General features: G+C 46.0%; 1 protein-coding gene across 4 annotated transcripts in view; it reads right to left on the bottom strand.

The window, feature by feature from the left end:
* The window catches only part of SOS2 (SOS Ras/Rho guanine nucleotide exchange factor 2), a 106,591-nt gene extending 94,329 nt beyond the window's left edge, over nt 1–12,262 (bottom strand). For 2 of the 4 annotated variants that reach the window (XM_037901372.2, XM_037901373.2), the window contains exon 1: nt 12,120–12,261. In XM_037901372.2, the coding sequence (XP_037757300.1) occupies nt 12,120–12,206 (87 nt within the window). In that variant the 5' untranslated portion in view covers nt 12,207–12,261. Of the gene's footprint in view, nt 1–12,119 lie in introns of all 4 variants that reach the window. The other 2 variants (XM_037901369.2, XM_037901374.2) reach the window with 2 other exon arrangements.
* Between the last annotated feature and the right edge of the window lie 1,449 nt (nt 12,263–13,711).

The raw sequence follows: 13,711 nt of genomic DNA, 5'->3' as shown, positions 1-13,711 counted from the left end.
GTATGCGTATTTTAACAAAACAAATAGGAAATGTTTCTTGTACTCACACTGCCAAGTATTCAAAATAACTTCTTCCTACCATTTCCAAATACCTCAAATCCAAGTATAGTCTTAGTTTCATGTTAATGATTGAAGATAAAATAGTCAATCAAGTAAAAAATTATGCTTTCATTACCAAGTTATTTGCCCATCTGAGCAACAGTTTGAGTTAAATAAACTATTACTAACACAAAGCACAACAGCTTAAATAACACAATGAAAACTGGCAGATGAAAAAACACGGAGACTAATCCCTTAGTAAATATTAATAATAGTATATAGTAAATATTAATCCGCGGATAAATGATTTTTATGCCCCAAAAAGTAAATTTCAGGAAGGTTATAAATAAAGCAGAAAACTACTTGCAAAGATAACTTAATACCAGTGTGGGAAAGAGGAAATGTAGAAAAATTACTTAACAGTTTAAAGGGGACAATCTTCACATTTACAAGAGCCTAGTGCTTCCCATCACACCTCTGTCCAGAGACTTCACACTTTCACTATGAGTGCAGAAAAAACAATGTTGTAGTGCAACACCTGAAGCTTTGCTAAGAACTTCCTTGTAAATTTATCAGCAATACATTTCTTGGGTAATTTCAAGTTAAAGTATTCTGATCACTTTCCATGTTCTATGCATCATTAAAGGCAGGTCTACACTACGGCAGGGATCAGCACTCTGAGATTGATCCACTGGTTGATTTAGCGGGTCCAGTAAAGACCCGCCAAATCGACTGCAGTTCGCTCTTCAGTCGATCCCTGTACTCTACCCACAATGAGAAGAGTAAGGCAAGTTGACGGGAGATTTTCTCCCGTCGACCCCCCGCGGTAACTCGACCTAAGGTACATCAACTCCAGCTATGTTATTCACGTAGCTGGAGTTGCGTAGCGTAGGTCGACTTACCGTGGTAGGGTAGGCATAGCCTTCGGCTCCTCCCGCCAACATAGCTGCTGCTGCTTGTAGGGGCTGGAGTAATTATGTTGATGTGAGAGCTCTCCCCCACTGGCTTAGAGCATCTGCACTAACAGCACAACAGGCGTGCTACTGTAAACTCTGCAGTGTGGCTATAGCCTAAGCAGCATCCAGTAGTTTTGTTGCAAGAGCACCAGCTTATTTATCTTCATGCTTCAAATTTGTAAAGATTTAGAGGTTTCAGATTTGTTTGTAACCAAGGATGCCTCGGAACTTATTCAAAACACAAGAACTGCAGAATTATCATTTTAAAATTTTGTGAAATAATTCCAACTGTTAAATATTTGTTCATCATAATGCTTTCAAACCCATAAAATTAACCACAGGCCCTGATCCTGAAAACGCCCTGACACACCACCGAGCCCACAATGCAGTTACTGGGGTTTCACCTGCACCCATCCCATTGCAGATTTAGGGCCATGGTTAATATCCTTAAACAAAGTATCTGCTACATAGTTTTTCCCTTGGTATGTTTTTTCTTACATGAAGTAGCAGTAATATATGAACTTTCAATACTTCTTCAAATTTGCCATTTATACTTCTGAATGGAGTAGAAGAGTCTCCAAGAATAATCCCTTTAGGCATACTCTAGAAATCTGATGAGTCATCCAGAGCAACAGTGGACTTGTTTTGGAAAATGCAATTCACATATTGTGCAGTGCTATGTAGTGCTTATACTCCATGGGTCTCCAACCTGCTGACACACCAGTACCAATAGTTTAAAGATAATGGCAATCCTCATAAGTGAAAAGACTAAAACATCTGCAATTATATAAAATGCTTCTGATTTTGAAAAACTTGTCACCAGAGGAAAGTTCAAAGCTTTTGATTACAGATATGCATTTAAATACATCTTTATAGTTAGCCAATGAACTCTGCAGACTTGATATCTGCTAGGTGAACATTTAAATGCATGAGAGATTTTTTTTTTTTAGATGAAGAAATCAAATATGTACGGCCAACTGCACACTGTTTCCTCTTCCAATGTTTATTTCTTCTACATAAGAACATAAAAATGGCTATATCAGGTCAGACCAAAGGTCCATTTAGCCCAGTATCCTGTCTTCTGACAGTGGCCAATACCAAGTGCCGCAGAGGGAATGAACAGAACAGGTAATCATCAAGTGATTCATCCCCTGTCGCCCATTTCCAGCTTCTGGCAAACACCATCCCTGCCCATCTTGGCTAACAGCCACTGATCGACCTATCCTCCCCTACATTTATCTAGGTATTTTTTGAACCCTCTTATAGTCTTGGCCTTCACAACATCCTCTGGCAAAGAGTTCCACAGGTTGACTGTGTGTTGTGTGAAGAAATATTTCTTTTTCTTTGTTTTAAACCTGCTGCCTGTTAATTTCATTTGGTAAGCCCTAGTCCTTATGTTATGAGCAGTAATTAGCATTTCCTTATTTACTTTCTCCAAACCAGTCATGATGTTATAGACCTCTATCATATCCTGCCTTAGTCATCTCTTTCCAAGCTGAAAAGTCCCAGTCTTATAAACCGCTCCTCATACAGAAGCCATTCCATACCCCTAATCTTTTTTTTTTTTTTCCCTTTTCTGAACCTTTTCCAAATCTATCTTTTTTGAGATGGGGCAACCATATCAGCATGCAGTGTTCAAGATGTGGGTGTACCATGGATTTATACAGAGGCAATACGATATTTTCTATCTTCTTATTTTTCCCCTTTCTTAATGATTCCCAACATTCTGTTTGCTTTTTTGACAGCCGCTGCACATTGAGTGGATGTTGTCAGAGAACTATCCACAATGACTCCAAGATCTCCTTCTTGAGTGGTAACAGCTCATTTAGACCCCTTCATTTTATACATATAGTTGGGATTATGTTTTCCAATGTGCATCACTCTGCATTTATCAATATTGAATTTCATCTGCCATTTTGTTGCCCAGTCACCCAGTTTTGTAACATCCTTTTGTAGCTCTTTGCAGTCTGCCTGGGACTAAACTATCTTGAGTAGTTTTGTATCATCTGCAAATTTTGCCACCTCACTGTTTACCCCCTTTTCCAGATCCTTTATGAATATGTTGAATAGGACTGGTCCAAGTACAGACCTTTGGGGAACACCACTATTTACCCCTCTCCATTCTGAAAACTGACCATTTATTCTTACCCTTTGTTTCCTATCTTTTAACCAGTTACCAATCCATGAGAGGACCTTCCCTCTTCTCCCATGACACTTTACTTTAAGAACCTTTGGCGAGGGACCTTGTCAAAGGTTTTCTGAAAGTCCAAGTGCACTATATCCACTGGATCCCCCTTGTCCCCATGATTGTTGACCCCCTCAAAGAATTCTAGTAGATTGGTGAGGCATGATTTCCCTTTACAAAAACCATGTTGACTATTCCTCAACAAATTATGTTCATCTATGTGTCTGACAATTTTGTTCTTCACTATAGTTTCAACCAGTTTGCCCAGTTCTGAAGTCAGGCTTACCGGCCTGTAATTGCCGGAATCACCTCTGGAGCCCTTTTTAAAAGTTGGCATCACATTAGTTATCCTCCAGTCATTTGCTACTGAAGCTAATTTAAATGATAGGTTACAAACTACAGTTAGTAGTTCTGCAATTTCACATTTGAGCTCCTTCAGAACTCTGGGGTGAATACCATCTGGTCCTGGTGACTTATTACTGTTTAGTTTATCAATTTGTTCCAAAACCTCCTCTACTGACACCTGAATCTGGGACAGTTCCTCAGATCTGTCACCTGAAAAGAATGGCTCAGATTTAGGAATCTCCCTCACATCCTCAGTCGTGAAGACCAGTGCAAAGAATTCATTTAGTTTCTCCACAATGGCCTTATCGTCCTTGAGTGCTCCTTTAGCATCTCGATCATCCAGTGGCCCCACTGGTAGTTTAGCAGGCTTCCTGCTTCTGATATACTTTAAAAAAAAAAAAAACTATTACTTTTTGGGTCTTTGTCTAGCTGTTCAAAACATTTTTTGGCCTTCCTAATTATATTTTTACACTTCATTTGCCAGAGTTTATGCTACTTTCTATTTTCCTCACTAGGATTTAACTTCCACTTTTTAAAGGATGCCTTTTTGTCTCGTACTGCTTCTTTTACTTTGTTGTTTAGCCATGGTGGCACTTTTTTGGTTCTCTTATGATGTTTTTTAATAATGGGTATACATGTAAGTTGAGGCTCTATTATGGGTGTCTTTAAAAAGTTTCCATGCAGCTTGCAGGGATTTCATTTTTGGCACTGTACCTTTTAATTTAACTAACTTCCTCATTTTTGTGTAGTTCCCCTTTCTGAAATTAAATGCTACAGTGTTGGGCTGCTGCGGTGTTTTCCCCACCACAGGGATGTTCAATTTAATTATATTATGGTCACTATTACCAAGTGGTGTAGCAATATTCACCTCTTGGACCAGATCCTGTATTGCTCTTAGGACTAAATCAAGAATTGCCTCTCCTCTTGTGGGTTCCAGGACAAGCTGCTCAAGAAGCAGTCATTTAAGGTGCCAGGAAACTTTATCTCTACATTTTGGGGGGGCGGGGGAGGGATAGCTCAGTGGTTTGAGCATTGGCCTGCTAAACCCAGGGTTGTGAGTTCAATCCTTGAGGGGGCCTTTTAGGGATGTGGGGCAAAAATTGGGGATTGGTCCTGCTTTGAGCAGGGGTTTGGGCTAGATGACCTCCTGAGGTCCCTTCCAATCCAGATATTCTATGATTCTATGATCCCCATCCTGAGATGACATGTACCCAGTCAATATAAGGATAGTTGAAATCCCCCATTATTACTGAGTTTTTTATTTTTATAGCCACTCTAATCTCCCTAAGCATTTCACAGTCACTATCGCCATCCTTGTCACGTGGTCAGTAGTATATCCTGACTGCAATATTCTTACTATTAGAGCATGGAATTACTATCCACAGAGATTCTATGGTACAGTTTGGTTCATTTAAGATTTTTACTTCATTTGATTCTACACTCTTTCACATATAGTGCCACATCCCCACCAGCACAACTTGTTCTGTCCTTCCCGATATATTTTATACCCCTGATATTACTGTGTCCCATTGTTTATCTTCATTCCACCAAGTTTGTGTGATGCCTATTGTATCGATATCCTCATTTAATACAAGGCACTCTAGTTCACCCATCTTACCATTTAGACTTGCAGCATTTGTATATAAGCACTTTAAATACTATTTACTTTTTAGCTGTCTGCCATTACATGATGTAATTGAATGGGACACTTTTTGATTTGACTGTTTCTCATCAGATCCTACCCATATTTTATCATCTTCCATCCTCTCCTCTTTACTAGGACATAGAGAATCTCCTTAATAGATCCTCCCCACATGCCCCTCCGCACCTGTCAGCTTTCCCCCAGCGCTTAGTTTAAAAACCACTCTATGATCTTTTTAAGTGCCAGCAATCTGGTTCCATTTTGGTTGCAGTTAAATGCTCTAGTTAGGAAGCTTTCTGTGAATATCAGAAAAGAAATAGATTCCTGATAACATTTAAAAATAAATTCAGTATCAATGGGAGTTTTCAACTACAGCTCCAAACAGTTTTATACTACAATGTATTTATTATGAATGCATTAATAATGGGATTTGTGGAGGGGCCTGACTGAGCTAGGCCCCCAACTATCACTGAAAATCAATGAGATTTAGGTACCTAACTCCCACAGTCTCCTTTGAAAATCAGGGCCTAAAATGTTAATTGATGTTATATTAAAGCACTGATAACTTGGAAAATAATCTCAGTACTGCAAGATTTCATTCTAGAAAGGGTTGACTATCAGTAGGAATGGGAGCTGTGCAGTCATAGTGATGCACACCAGCAAATTCACTTAGAGGACTTGGACCTTAGTTTTAGAGTGTGCTTCTTAACGAGACACCTTCCTTACAAAGGTCAGAGGGGAGACTTTGAAATACACAGGATCATTCATAGAATCCAAGGCCTGAAGGGACCATAGTGATCAACATGTCTGACCTCTTATATAACACCTGCCATAGCACTTCCCCAAAATAACTCCTAGAGCAGATCTTTTAGAAAAACATCCAATCTCAATTTAAAAATTGTCAGGGATGGAGAATCTACAACAACCCTTGGTAAGCTGTTCCAACGGTTAATTACTCTCACTTATTTATGCCTTGTTTTCAGTCTGAATTTGTGTAGCTTCAACTTCCAGCTCTTGGATCCTTTTTCTGCTAGACTGAAAAGCCCATTATTAAATATTGTTCCCCATGTAAGAACTTACAGACTGTACTCAAGTCACCCTTTAATCTTCACTTTGTTAGGCTAAATAGACTCAAGCACTATAAAACATGTTTTCTAATCCTTTCATCATTTTCATGGCCCTTTTCTGAATCCTCTCCAATTTATCAACATCCTTCTTGAATTGGGGGCACCAGAACGGGACACAATATTCCAGCAACAATTGCACCAGTGCCAAATACAGCAGTAACATAACCTCTCTACTTCTACTGGAAAGTCCCGTATATACGGGCAAGAACTACATTAGCCCAACTGTGGATACAGACTAACATGGCTACACCTCTGATCCTTGGTAATTAGCCCTTTTGCCACAGCATCACACTGGGAGCGCTGATTGTTCACCACAATCCCCAAATCTTTTTCAGTCACTGCTTCCCAGGACAGAGTCCCCCAGCCTATAAGTATGGCCTACATTCTTTGTTCCGAGATATATACATTTACCCATATTAAAACACATACTGTATACTTGCACCCGGTTTATCAAGTGATCCAGCTCACTCTGTATCAGTGACCAGTCCTCTTCGTTATTTACCACTCTCCCAATTTTTCTGTCATGTGCAAACTTTAATGACCTGGACATAAAATCATCACTGATAATAAAATTAAATGTTAAATAGTATAGAGTCAAGAAGCGATCCCTGCAGAAAGAACCCCACCAGAAACACATCCATTCCATGATGATTCCCATTTACAATTATATTTTGAGATCCAGCAGCCAACTTTAAATCCATTTAATGTGAGCCATCTTAATTTTATATTTTTTAATTTTTAATCAAAATGTCATGCAGTAACAAGCCAAATGCCTTATAAAAGTCTAAGTATATTACATTAACTCTATTACCTTTACCAACCAAACTTGTAATCTTATAAAAGAAATTACTTATCTATTTTCCATAAAGTCCCATTGATTGGCATTATTTATATTACCCTCCTTTTATTCTTTATTAATCGAGTCCTATCAAGCCACTCCTTTGTCTTGCCTAATAGAACTGCTGGTGAAGGAGCTTCCATAACTGCTTAAAAAGTGATATTGTGGTCAAATTTAGCTCTAGATTTAGCGGGCAGTGGGGTTTAAAGAATCTTTTACTAAACATAAAGAGCCTTGTCAATTTAAAAGAACACACTTCTCTTTGAAATGTTTTACTTATTAAAAGTAACACTTAAGATTGTTATAACTGAAATCAGCATGCTGGAAACCTTTATTTAAATCTTCTATTTTAATCTTGTTTTGCATTTGTACTTCAATTATTTTCCTAAAGAAAGGGGGATACTCATTGGTAGACATAATTTTGTATTGTTTGCTAACCAGGAGGATACACTACCTCTCTATTCATTTAAACAATTATATAGTTTAACACACATTTATTCAAATTCTTGATTTTTAACCATTTGTTTATGTTAGAAAATGGTGAACATTTATTCCTAGATAATTTTTTATTTATGATTCGTGTCAACCTGCATGTGGATGGAAATTGGAATTCAAATAAAATGCACAAAATATTTAAAATTGTTTAAATAAAATTACCTTAAGTGTGCTGATATGTAAGAAAAATGTTTATCAAAACATATGTTGCATTTAAAACTAACTGATATATTAAGCAAAGGAAATATCTTTTGTTAGTGAATTTTACTGATTGTTTCTGGTCACGATGTCCTGCTAGTTCTAAAAGATCTAAGATCTCTTTCTCTCACAGCTTATTTTTATTCAACAACAGGAAGAGAAAAACAAGCTTTCCTGCTTTTTCAACTTTGAATGAACTAGTAATCGATATGAACTTGATCAATAAACTGAAATGAAGAAAATATTCTCTTTATACCTGCCAAAGTGGCTATTGCTGTCAAAAGCTGGCTTAGCCCTTCAATAAACTCTGGTTCCATGCAATTAGCCAGGGACTTCCACCAGTTCAGTGGTTTGACTGTCTTTAAAACGCCAACAGCAAATATGTACTGTTGATTTTTTTTATTTAAATTTTTTATTAAATAGATTTAGGCCTTTAAGTCAGAATTTTAAATTTTAAACAGAATTATTTTTAAGAAAAATGTATTTACATAAAAAAATCCAGGTTTTAATTTTTATCCATTTTTTTCAATTATCAATTTTTATCCCCCTTGACAGCTTCTTTTGGGACCAACAAAGTTTTAATGCATTTGCATTTAGTTTCAGTGGAAGCTTTTTAAAAAAAAAAAAAACACTCCGCTTTAAGTATTTGGAACCCAAGCCTGGCAGAATTCCAAAGCTGTCTGTTTTCATAGTTTAAAGTGAAATAAGTTCAATATGCAAAAAGCACAGTGAAACATTACAGTTTTAAAATTTTCTGCTTTAAACATCTTCATTGCTGTGGTTTTAAACCTGACATTGCCCCTTAATATCTTGTCTGGGATTACAATAATTGGAACACTGATACAATTTTACTTTGACTCATTGACATTTCATGCTTATTAAACAAATGCACAACACAATAGGATTGCTTCATATTAAGGGTGGGTACTCCAGACCAGGAACTTTCCCTGGAGGGGCTGGGGGGGGGGGGGGGGGGGGGGGGGAGGGGGGATCTCTAGAAGCAGCTAAGAATCCTTCACAAAAATTCACACATTCTCTCTCTTTTAGAGAAATTCAAATACCAGTTCTGTTTCCCCATAACAAAACCAAGTCTATAGCAGTAAATTGGCAACAACAGCATTAACCGACTACAGACTGTATCAATATTTTTTGTTTTAGGATCCCAAGAAGAAAATTTCAACTTAACGAAATTTGAAATTAAAATACATCCTATCCTTCTGGATCAAACTGGTAAAGCTGCACCATATGTCATTTTCATCCGGGGGAGGGGACAGAGGTTTATCATCTTTAAGTGTAATCCTGAAACTGGAGAGATACAGAAAGAACAACATGTATGGAGAGATGCTGCATGCTTTAAACCCCTGGCAAGCATCTGGGGGTGGAAGCTGGGCAGCGTGGCACACTCCAAACTTCTGACTGACCCAAAGAGGAAATTCAGGGGCAAAGAGCAAAAAGCACCCAGGATTCTTACTACAGACAAGAGGTCAACCACAGGAGCATTTATCTGAGTTTGGTGGCCTTTGATAATGAGAAACACCACCCCAGATATACACAAGAGGCGAAGAGTGTGTATCCCACATTTACATAGTCTACTGATCTGATGCCACTCTTAAAACTGCTTTTGGAAAAAAGAAACACAGTCTCCCCTTCCTTCCTTAAAACACACACTAGCATCTCTCTAATTATGATGATTCATTATTTGTATGGTAGTGTCTACGGATGCCAATCCTAGACCAGAACCCCATTGTGCTAGGCACTACACAAACTCCTATCCAAATGACAGACCCCTCCCCAAGAAACTTACAATTAAAGCAGTTTCCCATATACAGCTTCTTTCCCATTTATGCACTGGGGCAATTGTGGGAGTATATAGTGGATAGGTAGATGCATATGTGGTGGAGAGTATATAGGAGATGGGTAGACGTGTAGAGCAGGGTAGATGGCGGGGTGTATAGCAGCTGGCTGGCTGGTGTGCACGTAGTGGATGGGTAGGTGTGGATATGGTGGTGGGGTGTACAGGGATGGCTGGATGTATTATAAGTGGAGGGCCAGTAGGTGGGGGGTACACTAGGGAGGAGGATGAGGGGACAGGGACATGGGGGGGCTGCACCAGGGATTGGGGGAGGGGACGTAGTGGGAGGAAGTGCAAAGGGATGTGGATGTGATAGGTGATGTAGAGGGGATTTAGACATGGTGGGGGGGTGCAGAGGGGATGCGGTGGAGGCGTACAAAGAATGTGTTGAGGGGTGTACCAGGGATGAGGATGCACAGCAGATATGGTGAGGGGTGTAGCGGGGATGCGGTGGGAGGTGCAGAGGGGATGCGGTTGCACAGGGGACGAGGTGAGGGGTGTAGTGGGGATGAGGAAGGAGGTGCACAGGGGATGCGGTCAAGGCATTCACACGATGGGGGCACGCGGGGGGGTAAGTGCCTGCAGGGGGTAGTGGAGGAGGGAGCTGCACAAGGGATGAGGTGAGGGGTGTAGCAGGGATGAGGTGGGCGGTGCACAGGGGATGTGGCCAGGGGATGTACATGGGGTGGGGGCACGCAGGGGATAGCGGAGGATGGGGGTACACAGGGGTTGCGGTCGGGATAGTGGGGGTGCAGCGGGGATGGAGGTGAGGAGTGTAGTAAGGATGCAGTCAGGGGGTGCACAGCAGATGTACACAGGATGGCGGCGTGCAGGGGGTAAGTGTCTATGGGGGGTAGTGGAGGATAGAGGTGCACAGGGGATGCAGTTGGGGAGGCGGTCGCGGGGATGTACACAGGATGTGGGTGTGCGGGGGACAGCAGAGAATGGAGGTGCACAGGGGATGCGCACAGGGGATGAGGGGACGGGTGCGTGCACAGGGAATGAGGGGAGTACACGGGAGAAGAAGAGGAGAGTAAACAGGGGATGAGGAGAGGGGGCGCGCACAGGGGAGAAGGGTGCACAGGAGATGAGGGGAGTGCACAGACGAGGAGGGGGAGGAGGGTGCACAGGCGAGGAGGGGAGTACACAGGGGAGGAGAAGGGTAAACAGGGGAGGGGGGCGAGCACAGGCGATGGGGGGGGAGGGAGGTGCAGGGGGAGGAGAGGAGGAGGGTGCATAGGCGATGAGGGGAGTACACAGGGGAGGAGTAGGGTAAATGGGGAGGAGTAGGGTAAATGGCGATGGGGGAGGGAGGTGCAGGAAGAGGAGGGTGCACAGGCGATGAGGGGAGTACACAGGGGAGGAGTAGGGTAAACGGGGAGGGGGGCGCACACAGGCGGTGGGGGGAGGGAGGTGCAGGGGGAGGAAGGTGCACAGGTGATGAGGGGAGTGCACGGGGCGGAGGGGGTGCACAGGCGAGGAGGGGGAGGAGGGTGCACAAGTGAGGAGGGGAGTACACAGGGGAGGAGAAGCGCAAACGGGGGAGGAGAAGGGTAAACGGGGAGGGGGGCGCGCACAGGCGATGAGGGGAGGGAGGTGCAGGGGGTGGAGGGGAGGAGGATGCACAGGCGATGAGGGGAGTGCACGGGGGGGAGGGGGGTGCACAGGCGAGGAGGGGGAAGAGGGAGCACAGGCGATGAGGGGAGTACACACGGGAGGAGTAGGGTAAACGGGGAGGGGGGCGCGCACAGGCGATGGGGGAGGGAAGTGCAGGGGGAGGAGGGGAGGAGGGTGCACAAGTGATGAGGGGAGTGCACGGGGGGGAGGGGGAGTGCACAGGCGAGGAGGGGGAGGAGGGAGCACAGGCGAGGAGGGGAGTGCACGGGGGGGGAGGAGGGTAAACGGGGAGGGGGGCGCACACAGGCGATGGGGGAGGGAAGTGCAGGGGGAGGAGGGTGCACAAGCGATGAGGGGAGTGCACGGGGGGTGCACAGGCGAGGAGGGGGAGGAGGGAGCACAGGCGATGAGGGGAGTGCACGGGGGGGGAGGGGGGTGCCCAGGCGAGGAGGGGGAGGAGGGAGCACAGGCGAGGAGGGGAGTACACGGGGAGGAGAAGGGTAAACGGGGAGGGGGGCGCGCACAGGCGATGGGGGAGGGAGGTGCAGGGGGAGGAGGGTGCACAGGCGATGAGGGGAGTGCACGGGGGGGAGGGGGGTGCCCAGGCGAGGAGGGGGAGGAGGGAGCACAGGCGAGGAGGGGAGTACACGGGGAGGAGAAGGGTAAAAGGGGAGGGGGGCGCGCACAGGCGATGGGGGAGGGAGGTGCAGGGGGAGAAGAGGAGGGGGGAGGCGCACAGGAAGGGGGCCCGCGGGGGGTAGCGGAGGCCCGAGCCGAGCCCCGCCAGGCCCGTCACCCCGCCCCGCGGCCGGCGGCCGGCCTGACCTTGCGCAGCGCGGGCACGAAGAGCCCCCGCCATTTGGGGCCGTTCTCCTCGCTGAAGAACTCGTAGGGCTGCGGCGGCGGCTGCATGGCCCCGGCGGCGGCCGCCCCGCATCGGGGGCGGCGGGGCCCGGACGGCGGCGCGCGGCGCGGCTAGGGCGCGGGGCGGGGCGGCGCGGCAGGGACAGGCCGGCCCGGGCCCGGAGGCGGCCGCCGCTTGCCCTCGGCTCGGCCCGGCCGGCGCTGGCCGCTCCTCATGCGGGCCGGGCTCCGCGGGCCGCGCTGCGCAGGCAGGGGGCGGCGCTCTGCCCCCGCCCGGCCAGCGATCACATCCGGAGGGGCCGGGGCTGGGCTCCCGGCCGGGTGCGGGGGGGCGGGCGGCTGCCGGCCCCGCTGCCTGGGCCCGGCCACTCGCGCGACCTCGCTCTGCCCGCCGGGGCCGCCTCACGCCGCCCTTCCCTCCCTCCGGCGCGGCGCGGCACTGCGCAGGCGCCCGGCCCCCCGCCCGCGTGCCCGCGGCGCCCCCTAGCGGCTGGCGCTGGAGGCCCGCGCGGCGCCCGCGACCCCCGGGCCCGGCTCCTCCGGGCGGGGCTCAGCGTTGTGTGGGCGCCCGCGGGAGGCGATTACAGGAGCCCCGGGGTAAGGCCCGGGGGCGTGGACATCGGGGCAGAGTGCTTCGGGGATCCACCAGCCCGCAGTTTGCTTGAAAAGGCGTCGGGTACACACAGTAACCAGCAGCAGCAGCCCCAGCCCGCACCGGGATAGGCTTCGCCCTGCCTTCAGCTGGGGGAGCCGGGCACGCGGGTGCATCCCGCGGGGGGAGAGTTACCCGGGGCGGGGGGGTAGGAAGCAAACATAGCAAGGAGTGTAGGTTGCCCCTCCGCACGTGAGAATGGAGGGCCGCGGCTCCCACATTTTAAACCGCCTGGGAACCCCTTTCACTAAAATGTCAAGTCTCGCGACCCCCCTCCTAAAAATGAATATTTCCCGGGATTTTCTCCTTTCCCTGAGAATAAAGGATAAAAGCAGTGATCTCTGGAAATATGAAATTTGTTTTGTACGACAGGCTTATTACACACTATTCATTATTATTTATCATTACAGTGTATTTATTACATTATGAAAACAGCAACACTCTTCCAAGAGCTCGCTTTCGCGGCTTGTATCACTTCGAAGAAGCCGGTTATAAGACCAGGCTCCGGTGGGGCATCAGGGAGTATCAGATGTGAAACAGCATGAAGGGATTTAAGAAGCCAGCTCAAATCGTTCCTCCTACACACGCATTCAGGGCCTTGAGCAGTCCAGGCAAACGACACACGTTACAACAAAGCTTAAACTTGTTCTTCATAATAATTTTAAAAACAATACTAGCTGCCTATTTAATTTTAAAGACAGCAAAAATATCCACCTCCCTTTCCATTTCTTATAAGGAGTCTTGAAGTTTAAATCTCCTCAGTGTGATAGATATGCTCGCGTTGATCTTGGAAGTCCAGGGGCTCCGGGCTGCTGGCCCCGGGCTGCCCGGGGTCCCTAGGGACAGCTCTGTCCGCCATTAGGGAATTTTTCCCCAAAACCCCCTGTAACATTTTGCGAAC

This window comes from Chelonia mydas, chromosome 6, assembly GCF_015237465.2.
Source record: "Chelonia mydas isolate rCheMyd1 chromosome 6, rCheMyd1.pri.v2, whole genome shotgun sequence".
Lineage (NCBI taxonomy): Eukaryota > Metazoa > Chordata > Testudines > Cheloniidae > Chelonia > Chelonia mydas.
The sequence above is the reverse complement of the archived record's forward strand: the minus strand, read 5'-3'. Positions and strand labels throughout refer to the sequence as shown.